General features: G+C 54.1%; 1 protein-coding gene across 1 annotated transcript; it reads right to left on the bottom strand.

Annotated features, from left to right (window-relative positions):
- Nucleotides 1-1,810: 1,810 nt before the first annotated feature.
- Nucleotides 1,811-13,218, bottom strand: PIP5KL1 (phosphatidylinositol-4-phosphate 5-kinase like 1). The gene is made up of 10 exons (XM_075559097.1): nt 13,128-13,218; nt 11,707-11,910; nt 10,776-10,826; nt 10,447-10,601; nt 10,042-10,166; nt 9,543-9,577; nt 9,396-9,451; nt 7,039-7,151; nt 6,602-6,755; nt 1,811-2,207 (listed from the first exon to the last, which is right to left on the bottom strand). Exons 1-10 carry the CDS (start codon nt 13,155-13,157, stop codon nt 1,940-1,942), a joined length of 1,191 nt encoding a protein of 396 aa, XP_075415212.1. The 5' UTR covers nt 13,158-13,218; the 3' UTR covers nt 1,811-1,939.
- Nucleotides 13,219-14,699: the final 1,481 nt, after the last annotated feature.

The following is a 14,699-nucleotide window of genomic DNA, read 5'->3' as shown; positions in this document are numbered from 1 at the left end:
CACACACCCTGACCTTTGTCCTTGGCATTTCCTCTGCCTGGGTCCTGCTAGTCATAGGGCTGGCTCCTTCTTGTCACTCAGCTGGGCTCACAGGGCAGCCCCTCCAAGAGGCTCTCGCCAGCTTCCCTGGGTGGCACTGCATCCCTCCCCCCTTGTATATTCTTCATGGCATTTGTCACCCTCTGACATCACCCCAGTGTGCTTGTTATTACCACTGCTCCCTGCTAGGCTCCAAGTGCCACCTGGGAAAAGGTGGGCCTGGCTCCAAACAGTGTCTGCGGTGGGGCCACCTTAGGAAAGACAGGGTTGGGGCCCAGGAGGCCTTGGATCAGTCACTTCTCCCCCCCCCCACCCCCCCCCCAGCCCCAGGCTCTGCCTAGACCCTCTGGCAGAGACCTAAGGAGGGACAGCCCTCCCAGCTGAGAGCAGGCCCTGGGGCTCTCTGACTCAGCCTGCCTCCTCCAGACTCGAGTCCCCACCTGCACACAGCCATCCATGAGTCCCCACAGATCCTACCACCCGTAGTGATGAGCTTAACAAATGTGAAATACATGGTGTTTCAACTTCCTGCTGAGCCAGAACAAGAAATTCCCCGTGGTGTGTCAGTTCAGAGAGGTTGAGTAATTGCCCAACGTCACCAGTCACCCAGACAATAGGAAATCCCAGCAGCCCTCAGCATAAGCCTTGCCTGCGCTGCCATTTTTTTTCTTTGGAGGTTTTTAGGGCCAAAGGCTCTGCAGTATGTAGTACGACAGAGGGGCTTTCCCAAGGTCCTGGGTTGGGGGGCAGCTCTCAGTCCACACAGCCCACGTCCACCCCACACTTGGCCCCTCTCACTTTGCCTGCCAGCCAGGCCAGAGTGAAACCTCTCCCCAAGACCAGGTTCTGTCTCCCACCCCCACCCCCCAGGCCTTGGCCCTGCCCTCCCAAGGCTGTATCTGACCCTTTGCTCTCAGTGTAGAGATGAGAGTCCCCTACCCTGATACCACCCACCAATCATTAGGTGCAAGTCTGTCCCCAGGCTCTGTGAAACATTGTCATGTCAGGTTGTTTGTGTCAGATCATGGGTGCCCAGCCAGTCAGATCAGGCTGTCCATCTTGTCCTGCCCCATGTCACCGCTGCCCAGCAGAGGGCCCGTATAGGTTTAATAATTTAACAAAGTCAGTTTGCAGTCTGTCCATTTTACAGATTAGACCACTGAGGCACAGAGAGGGTTAGCACCTTGGCCCGGTCACACAGTCAGGCCCCAGAGCAGCTCTGGAAGAAGCTTGTGTGCATCTCATCAGACTGGATCTGGGTCAGAGGCTGGGCTGGAGTTTCCTGAAGAACGGAGAAGGAGGGATCAGGGGTCTGCAAGCTCCCTGCTTCGACCCCCTGTGATGTCTCTAACTGCCAATCTCTGCCTCCCTTCACAGATGAGAAAAATGAGGCTCTGGGGGCCAACACTCGCTCAAGATCAGTGGATGGCAGCAGAAGGTGTCCCATGGCCCCAGACTCTCCCACCCCCATGATACCACCTTCTACACCCCTATCCCTAGAGAGGGTCTGAGGCCATGTACATGGTTGGCTTTGTACTCACCCCTGGGTAAGCTGGACGAGGGAGTTGGTGTCTCTGGCGGCTCCTCCCCCAGAGACAGGGGCTTGGGGTGCTGTTAGTTAAGAAACAGTCTCCTGAAGTCACAAGGCCTGGGCTCAAGCATTTATTGCTGCGTGGCCTCTCGCTCAATTCCCGCCGCCCCCGCCCCCATCACCATCTCAAGGTCTGTCAGAGAAGAGAAGCTGGGGAGCTAAATGAGCCAACGCAGCGGACCCAAAGGGCAGCGCTGCTATTGTGCTAGGGGACGCTGCCCTCTGCCGGCCATCAGGAGGGACGGCGGCGAGGAGAGCCCGACCGCGTGCTCCCAGGGTCCGGAAGGGGTGAGTGTGGCCGGGCTCAGGTCACTCGGTGTGCGCCTCCACCCACTGGCAGAGGCGACGGGCGTAGTGAGCCGGGCTGACGGTAGAGAAGGTCCGGCCCGGGTAGCGCAGCGTCTTCCACAGGTGTTCCAGCCGCTTGCGGAGCCCGTAGACCGTGGCGAGGTCCACGAGGCCGAGGAAATAGCGTTGCTCGGGCCCGTCGAGGACATGGAGGGCGTTGGGGACATCTGGCAGCAGCCGGCGATTCTGGCCTTCTGACTCCTCCGGGATGAGCGTCCCCTGCACAGACCTGAGGACAGACCAGGGGACCTCAGCCTACCTGCCAGGTAAACCTGGCCAGGTAACCCCCCCACTCTCCCCGGGGGTGGCCCTTGGCGTGTGGGGTAAAGTGTGGCTTGATGGTCTGCGGCCGAGCACTTAAAACGAGTGAGTCTGCTCTCAGTGTAAACACACCCCGAATTTCCAAGACTGCATGAAAAAATGTCATACATTTTGGAGTTACCAAACAAACAAACAAAAAAGAAAACAACTCACTATCGAATGGATTCCAATGCGTAGTTACCCTATAGGACAGAGTAGATAGAATTGCCCCTTTGGATTTCTGAGACTAGCTCTTTAAAAAAAATTAAAATTTATTATTCATTGGGAGTTCATACATATATCATATTCCATCGTTCAATCACGTCAAGCAGGATTGTACAATTGCTACCACCGTCCGTTTCCAAACGCTCTTTTTTCTTTCTGGACTCCTTGACTATCTCTTTATGGGAGCAGAAAACCTCATCTTTCTCCTGCAGAGTGGCTGGTGGATTCGAACTGCTAGTCTTGTTGTTAGCGTCTCAACTCATCATCCAAAATGACACCAGGGCTTCATTCTATCTTGATTAAGTATTAAAATGTTAAACTTGGGGGGCTGGCCCCAATCCCAACTACTAATAGTTGGGATTTATTTCACAGACAACATTGAATCTGCAGCTCCGGGAGAGGGACATATCTGATCGGAGCCCATGGGTGCTGATGAAGGGGGAGGAAGAGAGGCCTTGAGGATGATGACCCCAATCAGTCCACAGAGAGGACCACCTGGCCGGCCCCACTATGAGATATGATGCCCCTCACTGGCCCATAGCCCTACAGGGGACAATACCGGAGACACAGTATGGGAATTGCACCTGATCTGATCCCACCACACTGAGGCAAAACACTAAGGGGATGCAACAGAACAGCAAGGGAATGGAGTGGCAAGGTGCCCAGGGAATGCTGAAGGTAGACTTTGGGCCCAGGGCATGGTGCCCCAACAGACTGGACTAGAAAACACTCCTAGAGACGAACAAACGGTCCTTGAACTAACTACAAGCTTTTCTTTTTTGTTGTGTTATGTTTTGTTTCTTTTTGTCATTGGTTTGTTGTATATTGTTGCTTGGTTTTTCTCTGTCTTGTTTTTGTGCATGTTATTATCTCCGCAGGTCTGTCTAATTAAGATAGGCTGGATGAACAATCTGGAGGAAAAAACAACAGGACCGACAGTTCTGGGGGGACATGGGAAAGAGGGAGGTGGGGGAAAGGTAGTGGTGTTAACAAACCCAGGGACAAGGAAAAAACAAGCGATCTAAATCAGTGGTGAGGAGGGTGTGGGAGGCCTGGTAGGGTATGATCAAGGGTAATGTAACAAAGGAATGCTGAAATCCAGATGGGGACTGAGCATGATAGTGGGACAGGAGGAAAGTCAAGGGAAATAGAGGAAAGAGCTGGGAGGCAAATGGCATTTATAGAGGTCTAGATAAAGATATATATATGCATATATATGAGGGTGGGAAATAGAAATATGTGCACATAGTTAAAGGTTTAGTATTAAGGTAGCAGAAGGACATTGGGCTTCCACTCAAATACTCCCTCAATGCAAGAATGCTTTCTTCTATCAAATTGGCATTCTATGATGCTCACCTTCCTGACACAACTGCTGAAGACAAAGCAGGTGCATAAGCAAATGTGGTGAAGAAAGCTGATGGTGCCCAGCTATCAAAAGATATAGCAGCTGGAGTCTTAAAGGCTTGAAGGTAAACAAGCGGCCATCTAGCTCAGAAGCAACCAAGTCCACATGGAAGAAGCACACCAGCCCGTGCAATCAAGAGGTGTCGAAGGGATAAGGTATAAGGCATCATCAGAGCAAAAATATCTTACCATAGTGAATGAGTGGGGGGAGTGTGGAGTGGAGACCCAAAGTTCATTTGTAAGCCACTAAAGATCCCCTTGCAGAGGGGTCTCTGGGAGGAGATGAGCCAGACAAGGTGCGATGTAGCAACGATGAAAACTACAGCTTTCCTCTAGTTCCTAAATGCTTCCTCCTCCCTGCATCATGATCCCAATTCTACCTTGCAAGTATGGCTAGAGCAGAGGATGTACACTGGTACAGATAAGAACCAGAAACACAGGGAATCCAGGACAGATGATCCCTTCAGGACCAGTGGTGTGAGTGTCAATATGGGAAAGTAGAAGGAGGGTAGGTTGGAAAGGGGAAACCGATTACAAGGATCTACATGTGACCTCCTCCCTGGGGGATGGACAAAAGAAAAGTGGGTGAAGGGAGACGTCGGACAGGGAAAGATGACAAAATAATAATTTATATATAAATTATCAAGGGTTCATGAGGGAGGGGAAAAATGAGGACCTGATGCTAGGGGCTTAAATGGAGAGCAAATGTTTTGAGAATGATGAGGGCAATGAATGTACTGATGTGCTTGACACAATGGATGTATGTATATGTATGGATTGTGATAAGAGTTGTATGAGCCCCTAATAAAATGATTTTTTTAAATGTTAAACTTTGGGAGATGTTAGGTTAAGTAAAATATATTAATGGGATTATTTTAAAAAGCTACTAGAAAGCATGCAACTACACGTCTGGCCAGAAATTATGTCCTATTGGATAGCATTGACCTGGAAGAAAGCATTTGGGTCATGGGGATCCCAGTTTGCACTGTCTGTGCTGGGTGCCTTGGGTGAGTCCCTTAGTTGGGTAAACCTTTCTAAACCTCTGTTTGGGGTCCTCCACCCCTCACTATAGCAGAGCGGGAGCCTAAGAGCAAAGCTCAGCACCAGTCTGTGCTGCTGCATAGCTTTTCACCTCACAACATAGCCCGAATCAGAAGATGCTCTGGCTCCAATCCCCGGTGCGGCCAGAGCAGGCTGGAGTGGTCTCCCTCTGTCATCCAGTGGGGAGGGGTGGAGGGCTTCACTCCCACTCCACTTGGATGGTGCAAATGGGCTGCATTTGACTGCTAACCCAGAGGGTGGACATTCTAATTCATCAAGTAGCCACTGTGGAAGAAAAAAATCTACTTCCAAGAGAATAACCCATGGCCCTGGCCATGGAGTTGAGGCCAACCTTGGGCGACCATGTGTGTTTCAGAGCGGAACTGCTCCATGGAGTTTCCTTGGCTGCAATCCTGATGGAGGCGGATCACCAGGCCTTTCTTATGCTGCCCAGAGGGCTCAAACTGTTCCCATCACCGGCACCTGCTTGTTTTTAAGATTAGTCACTGAGAAGCCCAAGAAGTGCAGTTCTACTCTGAAATACATGGGGTGGCTATCAGTCAGAATGGACTTAAGGCAAAATCCGTTACCCAGGTCCTAGGGGAAAGTAAGCCAATGAAAGACAGACTGTCTCAAGCAGGGACCAGTGAGAAGCCGGTTGTTGAAGCTCAGCGAGCAGATGTGGGGTCCTCGTCTTCTACTCACCTAGCTAGTCAAAAGCAGGGTTGGTTCTGAGGGAGGCGCTGGGAACTGGGGTTGGGATGGGGCCGGAGCAGTGTGTCAATATGTCAACAACCACCATTTTTCTGTGCACAACTCTGACCTAAGCACCAGCCTGGGTCAAGGGGAGGGGAAAAAATAACTTGCATGGTTGAGTTTTGCACCACCCCCTTCCCCGGGACTGCCATGTTACCGATCCACCAGAGAGTGCCCATTACTGAGTCTCTGGGGACCTCATCCATCCAAAGGTCTCCCTCAGGGGGTTGAGGATGGAGGGCTGGGTGAGTGGAACCTCATTTTTCACTTCCCATGTCCACTCGTAGAATAAATGTCCTAGTCCCTGTGGAATTCTGTTCAGCCACTGAGGTGGACCTGAGAGAAAGGAAAGCCAGTCACATGCCCTCGTGAGCACTTCTCCTGTCAGAGGCTCAGTCTGCACATCTCTGAAATGGGAGTGTGACAGCCCTATCAGTGAGGCTTGTGGGCAGCACACCCAGAGGGCAGTTATCCCACAAAGGTGAGGATAACCTGGTGGTGACCTCAGGGGCCTCAGCTCAGCGTCCTAGAAGGGTGGGGGCATGGACTCTGTATAAAGCTCTGTCACTTCCCTTGGCTCCACAGCCCCTTCTGAAACATGGGCAGAGTCTTCAAATCAGTGCCCAAGTCCTTGTTTACTGGACCTCTCCTGTCCTGTCTCCTGCTGTGGGCCACTCATGCGCCCTAGGTTCCCAGTAGCCAGACGTTTCCAGCTATCCCCCCCCACAGACATGAATGTGCATGTGCATGCGTGCACGTGCACACACAACTACTCTGCACTTGCCAGCATTCATGTTTTTGCCAGTTGGGTCCCTCATCCAGGGAGGGTGCCCCTCTGCCTACCCAGTTGCCCACCCAGGCTCTCTCAGCACCCCCTTCTTGCCATGGGGGGCCCACCTGGTCACGCAGAAGATGAGGCTGCTGCCCGGGCCCCTCTCGTCCTGGTGGAGGCCCTGGAAGGCCAGCAGGAGGCTGTAGTCCAGCATGTTGAGCTCCCGGAGGAAGGCAGTGTCCAGTTCCACCTGGTGGAGCAGCCAGCTCCTCTGGGGCCCTGCTGGGGCAGCAACACTTCCCACTGAGTGACCCCTGTCTGCCAGGCACAGTGCTCGAGGTCCCCACATGTATCCCAGGAGGCCAGGGGGTGTTATCGTCTCATTTCCCACAAGAAGAAACCGCCCCATCAGTTCATTTCCTCAGCTACCGCTGTGGAGCTGGGATTTGAACCCTGTTCTTCCTGACTCTAGAGTCTAGGCTGGAGCTCTAGGGCCCAGGACACCCTTCTAAGGTCCACGTGGAATGGAGGAGGAGCAGGCAGGGGCCATTCCGTGGCTCACCAAGGTTGATGGTTTTGCCCTGAAAGTTGAGGTCCTTCAGCACCAGGACTAGGGAGCTGTCCTTTGTGTCTGGTTCCACCCAGCGGTTCACCTCACAGCCCTTGATGTCATATCTGGGAGAGAAGAGACAGAAGCCAGACTTTGAGACTCACAAGGTCCCTCCCCGGAAACAAAAGCATGCACTGGTATGTGTGTGTGTGTGTGTGTGTGTCTGTGTGTGCATGTGCGCCCGCGCGTGCACTGTTCACACACGCACTATCCCATCCCACACCAGCTTGAATCCTCAGCACAAGCCTCCCCATCGTTGCTCCTCTTGGACACAAAGAAACAGCACTTAGAGGGGGGTTAGCTGCCCTGCCCAAGACAGGAAGGGGCAGAACAGAAATCTGAACCCAGGCCTTTGGAAGCTGGCCCCAGGCTTTACCCTTCCCCGCCTCTCAGCACCTTGTTGCCTTGTGGGTGTTCCAGACACCAGTGCAGCACAGGACAGCTTGAGTGAAGCCGGCGGTGTGGGGGCAGGGGAACATTCATGGGGTGGCTGTGGGCAGAACCAGGGCTGGGAGGCACCTCGGGCCAAGTGCACTTCAGATCCCACTCCCTCATTTATGAACGGTGTGACCCTTTTCTTCTCCTGGTTTTCATCTATACAATGGGGCTGGTAACAACAACCCTGGTGGCCCGGCGCTTAAGCACCTTGCTGTGATCCCACAGCCAGTGGTGGGCATCTACCACAGGAGATTGATGGGGCATCTGCTTCGGGAGAGATGACAGCCCTGGAAACCTGAAGGGGCAGTCCTATTCTGCCCAACAGGGAGGAAGGGCGTGGACACTACACCCCAACACATCCCTCGGAGCTGCTCTGGGGGTCGAGTCTGTATGTGTGTGTGAGTGTATTTGGTTGTACAGGGCCTAGTCCACCGAGTGCTTGGAAGGGCCTGTGCCTCCAGGGAATCTCCTCGGACCAGAGTTGAGGGATAGGAGTAGCCTGTAAAGTCTATGATGGCAGAGGTAGTTAGTTTAAAATGCATTTAACCTTAGCACTTGATCTCCTTTTTAGACCCATTTAAAAGCTGTTTCACTTAACAAAAGGGACAAAAAAAAACAAAGTGGAAATTATGCCTCCAGTAAATTCCATCTGATCATAGAACACACACACACACACATCTCACTACCATGGAGTCCACCTTACAGGAAAGGGCAGAACTGCCCTGTGGACTTGTTTACAGGAGTAGAAAACTCCTATCTTTCTCCCTCAGAGCTGGTGGTCCCAAACTGCTGACCTTGCAGACTGTCACCAGGGCACCACTGGCCGCTTTGATCGCGGGTCAGAGATGCGACCAGTTTTGTCAGCAGGCAGAATGAGCTGGAAAGTGGACTATTGAAAATGCAGTTAGGTTAAAATGTAAAACCTTACTGTTTGATCTCCCTCTTGACCCATTTTAAATTTGTTTGACTTTTTAATATTTTCTGCTTCCATTTCGATTGAGGTTTTTCTCTGTTTTGCGTTGTTACTGTTAGCTTGGTGGTTTTGTTTTAGTAAATTTGTTTGTTTAAGTATGTTTTTCTGTCTGTGAAATCCAGGATAGGTAAATCAACAGAGATACTAACTGGATCAATGGTTTCTTGGGGTGTGGCAGGGGAGGTTGGGGGGAAACGGAGAACTAATAACAAAGAGTACAAGAAAAAGAGAATGGGTTTTGCTGTGGTCTCTCTCTCTCTCTCTCTCTCTCTCTCTCTCTCTCTCTCTCAATCCTTTCTTTCCTCCTTCCCCCTCTCTCCTCTCTTTCTCTTCTCTTCTTCTCTCTTCTCTTTTTCTTCTCTATCACCTTCTCTCCTTAATAAAAACCCATTTGGATCACCAAAAAAAAAAAAAGAAAAAGAGAATGAAAAAAATGAGGAGCTGATATAAAGGATTCAAGTAGAAATAAAATGCTTTGAAAATGATGATGGCAACATTTGTACACATGTGCTTGACACAATGGATGAATGTATGGATTGTGATAAGAGCTATAAGAGCCCCCAATAAATGTATGTAATACAAACAAAAAAGAAAAAGCGGATGTTCTAAAATGGATTGCAGTGATGGTTGTACAACTCTTCTTGCTATGATTGTACTACTGAATTGTATTATATGTGCATTGTGTCCCAATAAAACTGTTTAAAAACAATTTTTTTTCTAAGAAGAGAAGCTTGTCATGGGCATCCTTGTCTGACGCACCAGGCTGGTGGCCATGGGAACGTCCGTTTCCTGGCTCCGGCCTCAGTTTCCCCATCTACCCCTGTCTATCGTGCAGTGTGGCTGCTTCGGATGAGGGCGGGCCAGGCTCCGGCCAGGCTCACCTCTCTGGGACACTCACCTCTCGGCGATGCGGCTGGTCGGGTAGAAGATGCTCTGCATGACGATGAAGTATTTCTGGGGGTGAGGGGGACAAGTGAGAGAGCCCAGGATCGCACCCTCCAGCTGCCCCCTCCCCCGGTGGGACTCTGGCCTCGGCCTCACCCACCTTCCTGCCCTGGGCCACTCTCAGGCTGTGCATTCCTGGAAGAGGGGAGAGCTAGGTGAGTGGGCCCCAGCCCCTAACCCCCAGTCCACACCGCCCCAGGGACAGCTCCACGCCACGCCTCCTTGCGAAGGGTCCCAGACTAAGCCCCTCCCCTTCCAGGGTCTCCGGACCCTTTCCCCCACCCGGGCCTCAGTCGGATCTAGGAGTCTCCCCAAAGCTGCGGGCGCCTAGCAGGGCCCCGCCTTCCGGCCTGGCCCGCCCTCTGAGCCCGCCCCTCCAGGCCCCGCCTCCAGGCCGACCTTCACCAACCCTCGCTCCGTGATGGACTTGGCCCCGCCCCAGCCCCGCCCACTAAGGATGTCCCTCCTTCGGGGGCCACGCCCCCGGTCCGCCGCCGTCAAAGACCCGCCTCCACGCGGGGTCCAGCCTCTAGACCCCAAAACTGCTTCCCTCTCTCCTCCCGGTTGCCCCGCGTTTCCCGATCCTGAGAGGGCCGGACCTAGTAAGCGGGAGAGCAGCGAGTGCGGGTGCCGCTGCAGGTGCTGCACGTAGCGGGGCAGGTGGGCGAGCAGCACCCGCATCTCCCGGCGCCGTTGTGTCTTCAGGAAAAAGCGCTGGTCGTGGCTGGGGGGAGAGGGGAGACCAGAGGGAGAGGTTACTGCCAAAGCCGACCTGGAGCAGCCCCACGAGGCGCGTCAGCTGGCCACCCGCCTTCTTGCCAAGTGGGGGGAGGAGGGTCCATCTTCACACCGCCCTTCTCCAGGAAACCTACACCTCAGGCTCTCCTGTCCCCATCTGATCTCCAGGCGCTCTGACCCTCTTTGGCCTTGGATGCTGTATTTCGCTTCCCCCACTCCTCAGAAACCTGCCCCTGCCACCACGCGCCCCCTTGCCGCCTGCTCACGACAGGAAGAAGTTGGCCTTGCTCCTGGAGGTGCCGAGGAACTGCAGGTAGGGGCCTTCAGGACCCAGGGCAGCCTGGTAGTCCTCCTCCGCCAGGCCCAGGGAGCTGCGAAGCCTGGCGAAGGCCGGCCCTGCCAGGGTGCCCAGCTCGAAGCCCTGGGGGGAGGGAGATCAGCCAGAAGAGCCTCCACTTGGGTCAAGTGTGTGCAGGTAGCCCTGGTCCCCAGGATCAGGATAAGCACACCCTTCCTGCAAGACCCTGAGGGAGAGACAGGAGAGGTGGGGAAAGGCAGGCGCACCCCCCTCACATAAGAGTCTTGGACGTCCTACCTCATGAACCTGGGTCAGAACTTCTGAAAAATCCTCGTGGCTGGATAGGCCCTGGAGAGAGGGGTAGAGGGGCAAGTCTTAACCCTCAAGTCCCCCACTTCCTGACCCCGAATCTCCAAGCATCTGTACCCCCCCTGAGATGGACAGAGAAAACTGTGACCCAGTCCAAGGCCTAGGTGTGTTGGCCAAGTGAAGCCAGCGGCCATCTCTGTACAAGGGGTTGGAGTGTGAGGGAGGCTGGACAGTTGGCCCTTGGGCTTGAACTAGCCAGATCTTGAGGCTATGTGGAAGAGCCAGGATACCTTCCCAAAGGCCCTTGGGAGTCAGAGGAGCTTTTTAGTGGGGGATGAAGTTTCCAGGGCTCCCTCTGGACTTCAGTCTCCCTGGACCCCCAGGTCTCCGTTGTAGGTAGTTGGTCAGCCACACACTGTGTGTGTGCACACGCACGGCCAACACACACACTCACACAGGCTTGATCGGCTGCTGAGTTTGCATTTGGGCAACCCTTTCTGCTGAGCTAGTCTGGCTCCAGCCTGAGCTCTAGAGAGGAGGGGTGAAGCTGGCTGGGTAGGAATGGGTCCCTTCTCAACCAAGCACCCTGGTAGGCCTGGGAGGGTCTTAGAGACCAAGGAATATAAAACCCCACCCCCATTAAATGGAGGGAGACAGAGAAGCCCACCCAGGGGCTGAGGCTCTGTTCTAGTCACACGGCAAGTGACAGGGCCAGGAATTTCTTTCCAAGTCCAAATATACTCTGGGCTTTCCATTGTCCTCCCTGAGCTCCCACCCCAGACTGTCCCTCTCTCCATGGCCCGGCTCTGTTCTTCCTGATAGTCCTGTGATCCCCAGCCCAGTGGTATCAGCAGAACAGCTCATCAGCCTGAGCTTGCCATCAGTGTTGTGGTTTGCACAGGACAGGCTGTCCACTCACCGTGGGTGGATGGTCCATGGTGGCCTGGATGGCATCCCACAGCCCTGCCTGCATCATGCATGTCAACCTGTGCAGTTCATGGCCTGGCCCGATTTCAAACAGGCCCAGGCGGGACTGCTTGTCTCGCAATCGCCAGAGGAGGTTGTGGCGACCAGACCTTGAGGCAGTTGCTCTGTGTCCAGCTTCTGGGGAGCAGGCCAGGACCTGGTGGGAGGGAGGCACAGGAAACAAGGCCCAGGCTTTGGACAGCCCACGTTGGAGTCCCACCTTCTCTACTCAGGAGCCTCCCCGTCACCTCTCTCTGCTTCAGTGTCCTACGCTATGAAATAGGGATAGTGTTTGCCCTGATCTGATCTTATCTGCTAAGGTGTGAGGGGTGGCCAGGTGCCTGGTATGCACTCAGAACCCCAAACAGGTTAGTACCATCAGTACCATTGGCATTGAAGGAGTCCTTGTGGCATTGTGGGTAGGTACTGGGCTGCTACCGCAAGCTAACCTAAAGACCCAAACCCGCCTGCAGCTCCCCAGGAGAAAGACGAGGCTGTCCGTGCCTGCAAACATTTACAGAATCAAAAACCGTACAGAGAAGAGGCTCGCCACCTTCCTCAGGCCACGGCCCTTTAATACAGTTCCTCATGTGGTAGTGACCCCATATGTGGGCATATTTGCCTGTGGGCGGACCGCCTGGAGATAGAGGAGGGGGTCTCCGTGCCTAAGGCCATCGGAAATATGATCTTAGGTGACTCCTTTAAAGGATTGTTCAACCCCCAAAGGGGTCGCGACCCACAGACTGAGAACTGCTTCTGTAGCGGGTCGCTCTGAGTCAGAATCGACTTCGTGGCAGTGGTAGTATTATTGTCAGCCGGCAGAGCTTGTGTTCTGCACTCAAAGCTGCCGACAAGCCTCCCATCAGCGGTGTAACCTTAGCTCAGTCACTAATTTCTGCACCCCACTTTCCCATCAGTAAAATGGGGATCACAACGGCTCCTTCCTGGCAGGTAGAACGGCTGCTACTGCTGGGCTTAAGGCGCTGTGAGGCTGATGAGTCAGGCACTTCTTCCGCTTGTCCATGCTGAATTGCCAGTGTGTGCCAGGCCCAGAGCGGAGGGTTAGCCAGAACCGGAGTTCATACTAGCTGACCCATGAGCAGCAGGGACAGCCACCGTGTGCCCAGCATTGAGTTCGCTTTTCTTGCTACCTCCACTTTCCAGATGAGGAAACCGAGGCAGTTACGTGGGGTGGGTACCTTCAGACCCCAGCTTTATACCGGCGAACCAAATGGGGCGTGTCCTAGTGCTCACCCTGTACAGGACCCCTCCCTGAACTGGGATGGCGGGGCGTGTCCGCGCCTCTAGGAGAGGAGTGGGCCAGCCCCCATCCCCAACCCTTCCCTCTCCTTCTTCTTTCGGGTCCGCACCTACCTCGCGGGGACCGGGACTCGGCGCAGCCATGGCCCGCGCAGCAGCTTCCCGGGTTCTGGCCGCGTTGCCCTGCTGCCCCGCTGCAGGAGTCAAGCTCCGCCCCTGTCTCCGGGACGGCCAATAGTAAGATGCTGGTCACGGTTGCACCCAATCCGCACGCAGGGCGCCGGCAATCACCTGCGGGTCCCGCCCCCGGGGCTGCAGCATCCTTCGGACCGCTGTCCAGTGCGGGGCGGGGCGGGGACAGGGACGGGCCCACAGGAGAGGGTCAGGGTCCTCCCCAGGTAGGGCTCCTTAACGGCTTCTCTGGGGTGAGGGACTCCAGGCTCCTCTTCCGGGCCTCACGGAGAGGCAGAGTAGCCTAAACCTAGTCCCACCCACCCACACTGGCTCGAATTCCTTTACTCACTTTAGGGTGAGAGAATGGAGGTCCCAAGAAAAAGGACCTAGGTCACACAGGAAGGCAGGGGCATGCATTCATTCAACGCACATTTTCCGGGAACACTCCCTACGGGGACCAAGGGCAGTGCTAGGCCCCAGGGATTCGGTGGTGAGCCAGAGGGAGGGCCGCGGCTGCCAGACGGATCTTTTAAAAGCATGAATCAGATGATGTCACTCTCCTGCTTAAAGCCATCAGTGGCCTCCCAAGGCCCGGTCCACTCCGCAGTCCCATCTTCCACCACACTCCCTACACTTCATCCCCAGCTGGGGGTCAAGGGGAGGGGCCGACACCACTCTTTCTTCTCCACTTTTTTTTTAATCTGCTGTTCCTCTCTGAAATCCACCTCCCACCACCCAGCCCTGGCATTTATTCCTTCAGGTCGCCTCCCCAGAGAGAACCTTGGGCTCTTGCTATTTTTCAAAATTTCGGTGAATGTGTATGACAGTTGCCCATCCAACCATTTTTAAGTACCTTAGTGGCATAAATGTCCCTCAAGGGGCACCGGGTGGTGGGAGCAGTTCAAACCACCAGCCATTCCTCAGTGTGTACCCCCATAAAGAGCAACAGCCTCAGAAACCCCCGGGAGCAGGTGTGGGGTTGCTAAGAGTGGGCATTGATTCAATGGCACTGTCTTTTTGTTTGAGAGCCCTGTGGGGCAGTGCTACGCTGACACTGGTCACCATTCAGACGGGCTAACTCCAGGATGGTTAGCTACAAATCCCACTCACCAGGATGTGCAACCATCGCTACTGTTCGTCTTCAAATGTCTTTCATCCCCTTTAACAGAAACCCAACCCAGACCTAAGCAGAACCCCAAGCCACTGCTGAGCTGCTTCAGACTCACAGTGATCCTGTAAGACCAGACTAGAAGCGTCCCAGAGGGCTTCCGCTGCAGTCACTCTATGGAAACAGAAGACCACACGGCTCCCTGAGGCAAACAGAAAGATTCTCCCAAGTCGTCTCCCCCAAATATGTTAGACTTAGAACACTGCTTGCAGCTGATGATAAAAAGTATTTCCCTTGAGGCAATCATTGCCAGACTGCTGGCTCACCCCCACGGGCAAGGGGCTGCTGCGGGCAAGGGGCTAAGGCTTGCGACCATTAGCTTGGTTCCTGTAGGTGGGGTTCAC

The sequence above is a fragment of the Tenrec ecaudatus genome, chromosome 10 (genome assembly GCF_050624435.1).
Source record: "Tenrec ecaudatus isolate mTenEca1 chromosome 10, mTenEca1.hap1, whole genome shotgun sequence".
NCBI classification, from domain to species: Eukaryota; Metazoa; Chordata; class Mammalia; order Afrosoricida; family Tenrecidae; genus Tenrec; species Tenrec ecaudatus.
Note: the sequence above shows the minus strand (reverse complement) of the source record. Positions and strands in the feature narration are given on the sequence as shown.